The following is a 4,542-nucleotide window of genomic DNA, read 5'->3' as shown; positions in this document are numbered from 1 at the left end:
TTAGGGACACTTTTACTTGGAAATTACAACACTAGTACAAGTCAAGTCTTATACATTTAACATTGCTTGTGAAAGCAATGTCATAAAGTCAAATAAAATTAAACATGTTTTACTTTTTTCCTCACAAGAACATAAAAATTATGGAGGGGAACTTAACAGTAAATTTTTAAAAAGTAACACAATTTTTCCTTTTAGTAGTCCTTGGGTAGTTATGACAGAATAGTTTCCACTTTTTGTTTGTTTCTTTGAACAGGGATTTTGGTCCAAAGTTTTGTTTGTTTCTAGTATCTGCTTCTGCCTCCCCCTCTATCGGATCGGCTTCCTCCACGGCTACCACCTCTTGGTGCTCCGCGGCTTGAACTGCTGTAGGAATCACGTGGAGGAGGGTACCCCCTTTCCATAGAAGGAGGAAGCCCTCTTTCTTGTCTGCCAACCCGATCACGACCACTTGAGTAGAGATCACTTCGGCTGCTTGAGTAACTGTCTCGACTTCCACCATATCTGTCACGTGAGCTGCTGTAATCATCATAGCGACTGCTTCCACCATAAGATGGCGGGGGCCCTCGTGTAGGTGGAGCACTGCGTGAGTTACCATAACTCTCATATGAATCTCTGTAGGAGCCTCCGCTTGGATGATCTGAATAGTCACGATCACGACCATATCCATCTCTATCACTATAGCCTCTTGATGGATAGTCATCACGTGAACTGGAATGACCATAATCACGATAAGTATAATCTCTTGGTGGCGGAGCATAATCTCTTGTATCACGAGAGCTTGGGTAATCTCTGCTTGAATAGCTGTCTTTAGTAGAATATCCATCATCTCTTGGGGACAAATAAAGATCTCTACGAGAGGGCAGGGGTTCCCTTCGAGGTGGACCTCCATAACTATCTCTTCCACGTGATACAGGAGCTCTTCCTCCCATTCCACTGCTGCTGCGAACTGGTCCTGAAGGGGCAGATCTTTTAGGAGGAGGACCTCCACTTCGTGGTGGTGGTCCTCTTTTTACTGGGAGTGGTCCCCTGGAAGAACTCATGTTAAAATTCATGGAATAGCCACCATCATCCATGTGGCCTCCCCGTGGGGGAGGTCCCCTGGTTCCTCCACTTCCTCCTCTTCCACCTCTAAGACCTCTTGGAGGGCCTCTGCTTCTTGGAGGTGGAGGTGGTACACGTCTACCACTTTCAAATGATGGTTTGGTGGCTTGTTCCACCTTGATGGCTTTTCCATCTAAAGACTTCCCATTCATGTCTCTGGCTGCATCCTTAGCATCTGCTGGGTTTTCAAAGGTGATAAAAGCAAATCCTCTTGATTTGTTGGTTTCACGGTCTTTCATCAAGAGTACTTCCACTATTCGTCCATATTTGCCAAATACTGCTTCAAGGGCTTTCTCGTTTGTTTCTGTATTGAGCCCACCAATGAAGAGCTTTCCTGGGCGATCTGCTTCAACCATTTTTCCCCGATGAGTCGGAAGGGTGATGAAGGTTTCAAGCTCCTATGAGCTCGCCTACAAGAGCTCCCTAGCAGCTCAGCACGAGTGGCGGCTACCGAGTCCGAGGAAAGAATGAAGAAGCCACTAGCACTACTGCGCAACAAGCAGCTTTCTACATTCTAAGCCCATTCCACAAATCTTTACTGAATGTGTACCATGTGCCAGGAATTGTTCTAGGTGCTGGGGATAGAGGAGAAAACAAAACAGATTATCTGATCTCAAGAAACTTATTCAGTTGAGGAGAGGCAGATCGATAGATACATGGATGGAATATTATATATTATAGTATTAGGTGCTAATTAGTTCTATGAAAAACATGCAGATGAAAGAAAAGATAATGATGGTATATAAATGGTATCCCCACCCCTTTGCCTGCCTATTTTAGTGTAGATAATTATCTATACTTCACTGCATTTTTTTTTTCTTCTCAGGGATCTCCATGGCGGAGAGTGGACTAGACTTCTCAGGTCTAGCATTCCCCAACCTTTTTGGCATCAGGATCCCATTTCATGGGAGACAATTTTTCCACAGATGGTGGGGGGTGTAGTATGTACAGTCACCTCACTACTAATGTTAATCTGTATCTCCAGCCACTCCCCAGCAACAGCATCACCTCCTCAGCTTTACCTCAGATCATCAGGCATTAGGTTATCATAAGGAAGGCACAACCCAGATCCCTGCATGTGCAGTTCACAATAGGGTTCTTGCTCCTATGAGAATGTAATGCTGCCACTGATTTGACAGAAAGCAGAGCTCAGGCAGTAATGTAAGCGATGGAGAACGGCTGTAAATCCAGATTAAGCTTTGCTTGTTCACCTGTTGCTCACCTCCTGTGGTACAGCCCGGTTCCTAACAGGTCACGGACCAGTATCAGTCTGTGGCCTGGGGATTGGGGACCCCTGCCCTAGCCTGATATATAACTTAGTAAGATTTCAGCACCAAATAACAAATGGAACCATCATTCTCATTCTGATCAGGAAGGATATGACTGCCCCTCATAAACGTGCCAGGTGTTCCATATAAGGCCAAACTAGTACCTAATGGACACCAAATACAGGTGTATATACTTTGACTCAATATAAGGAAGAGCTTTTGAACAGCCAAACCATCAGCAAAAGAGACTATTCTAGAAGGTACTAAATTTCGCTTCCTTGGAAAGGTTCCAATCCTGGGTTTACATTCCCTGCAAGCTTCTGACCTCCCCTGAGGGCATCTGACCAGACAGGTTCAGTGAACATTCCTAGCCTCTAACAGTACAAGGGCAACCACCAAAGGCTTTCTGGGAGCTTCTCTGGGAAGCTGGTCTCCCATGCTGCTCTGCACTGATTCTTGTCTCTTAACTTCTTCCTACGGATGAACAGACCATGCTTTAGAGAAGCGAAGCAGCTTGGCCAAGGACACAGACTAGGAAGCAGTGAGCTGGGCTAGATCAGGACTGGAGCCAGGGTATTGCAATCTGCCCCAAACCTGTTCTCTCACCACTATAAACCCACCCTCGGGCAACCTTTCCAGGGCTCCACACCCACTATTGTAAAAGGGGCACCTTCTCCGGAGTCTAAACCCTTCTGGCTGGTAATTGTCACCCAAAGGGCAGGATGCAGCCCCAGCCTCTGGGACTGGGGTTAAAAGTCACCCAACTTAGCAGGGCTCAAAAAAAAGGAAAAAGAAAAAAAAAAGGCACTCGACTTGTCAGTTCGGCCTTTTTGCCTCAACCAGGGTCGCTCTGTCCTGACATGATACTCAAACCCACGGGCTCGGTGGCTCACCCTGTAATCCCAGCACTTTGGGAGGCCGAGGCGAAAGGACTGCCTGAGCCCGCGGGTTCGAGACCCGCCTGGGCAACTTGGCGAGACCTCATCTCTACAGTAACTCAAAAAAATTAGCCGGGCGTGGTAGTGCGCGCCTGTAGTTCTGGAAACTTGGAAGGCTGAGGCGGAAGGATCTGCCGGAGCCCAGCAGGTCGAGGCTGCCGTGGCTGGGAGCGGCCACTGCACCCCAGTCGGGGCGACAGAGTGAGCCTCCAACTTAAAAAAAATAAAAAGAAAAGAAAACTAGCCGGGCTCGGTGGCTCAGCCTGTAATCCCGCGCCTTTGGGATGCTGAGGTGAGTGGATGGCCTGAGCCCCCGAGGGTTCGAGACCCGCCTGGGCAGCGAGACCTCAACTCTACAATAAATCAAAAAATCAGCCGGGCGTGGTAGCGCACGCCTGTAATTCCGGCTACTCGGAAGGCTGAGGCGGAAGGATCGCCGGAGCCCGGCAGGTCGAGGCTGCGGGGGCCGGGAGCGGCCACTGCACTCCGGTCTGGGCGACCGAGTGAGACTCCAACCCAAAAAAACCCCAAACAAACAAACAAAGAAAACGATTCTGGGGGCCAAGAAAGCTTTCCACCCAGGGCTTGGCCTTAGCTGAGGGCAAGAATTAAAAGGGAAAACGACTCAACCGTCTGGCGTCTGGCTCGCGTCCTCGGTCTGCCGGGTGTGGAGAGACGGTCGCTGCCCCTCCGGTCTCCTTTACCATCTAGAGCGACTGGCGCTGCCGTCCGTCAGGCAAAATGGCGATCGGCCTGCCGAAAAGTTGATGGATCCTTCCGCTGTGCGCGTGGGAGCTACTCGCGCTGAGCGCAGCAGCTTCGCCTCCCAGGAGCAGTGAAGGCCCAGAGATGGCGCGCCAGCCTCCTGCGCAAGCGCGTCAGCGCGTCAGCGCGTGGGCACTGAGTGGAAGCCCCGCAGCGCCAGCGGCGTGGTTCAAGCGGCGGTTCCCCGGGCAAGAGACAGGCGCGAGCGTTCCGGCTGTGGGCGGGGCCTGGGGGGCGGGGCCTGGGGGGGCGGGGTCTGGCCGTCACGCGCAGCCCCGCCCTCTCGGCCTGGTTGCCCTCCCTGAGGCGGCAACCGTTCCTCGTCCGCCCTTCCCGGTTGGCGGGGCCCGCTGTACCCTGGCTCAGGGGTGACGATGGGGGACCCTAGCAAGCAGGACATCCTGGCCATCTTCAAGCGCCTCCGCTCGGTGCCCACGAACAAGGTAACGGCCTCCGGGCGTGTTCAGGCC

At 51.2% G+C, this 4,542-nt stretch overlaps 2 protein-coding genes across 4 annotated transcripts in view; one reads left to right on the top strand and one right to left on the bottom strand.

The window, feature by feature from the left end:
- Positions 1-4,105, bottom strand: LOC103265797 (RNA-binding motif protein, X chromosome-like). The gene is made up of 2 exons (XM_008063448.2): positions 3,938-4,105; positions 1-1,676 (listed from the first exon to the last, which is right to left on the bottom strand). Exon 2 carries the CDS (start codon positions 1,455-1,457, stop codon positions 282-284), a length of 1,176 nt encoding a protein of 391 aa, XP_008061639.1. The 5' UTR covers positions 1,458-1,676; positions 3,938-4,105; the 3' UTR covers positions 1-281.
- A 122-nt stretch (positions 4,106-4,227) lies between these two features.
- ARFGAP3 (ADP ribosylation factor GTPase activating protein 3) overlaps positions 4,228-4,542 on the top strand; it is a 62,906-nt gene continuing 62,591 nt past the window's right edge. For 2 of the 3 annotated variants that reach the window (XM_021715217.1, XM_008063447.1), the window contains exon 1: positions 4,228-4,515. In XM_021715217.1, the coding sequence (XP_021570892.1) occupies positions 4,447-4,515 (69 nt within the window). In that variant the 5' untranslated portion in view covers positions 4,228-4,446. The remainder of the gene's footprint in view (positions 4,516-4,542) is intronic. The other variant, XM_021715218.1, reaches the window with a different exon arrangement.

The sequence above is a fragment of the Carlito syrichta genome, unplaced genomic scaffold (genome assembly GCF_000164805.1).
Source record: "Carlito syrichta isolate Samal-C Ts95f unplaced genomic scaffold, Tarsius_syrichta-2.0.1 Scaffold306853, whole genome shotgun sequence".
In the NCBI taxonomy this organism is placed as follows: Eukaryota; Metazoa; Chordata; class Mammalia; order Primates; family Tarsiidae; genus Carlito; species Carlito syrichta.
The sequence above is the reverse complement of the archived record's forward strand: the minus strand, read 5'-3'. Positions and strand labels throughout refer to the sequence as shown.

What these genes read in the sequence shown, in the direction of transcription:
- LOC103265797 (XM_008063448.2), bottom strand. Translation starts at nt 1,457, where the DNA reads ATGGTTGAAGCAGATCGCCCAGGAAAGCTCTTCATTGGTGGGCTCAAT.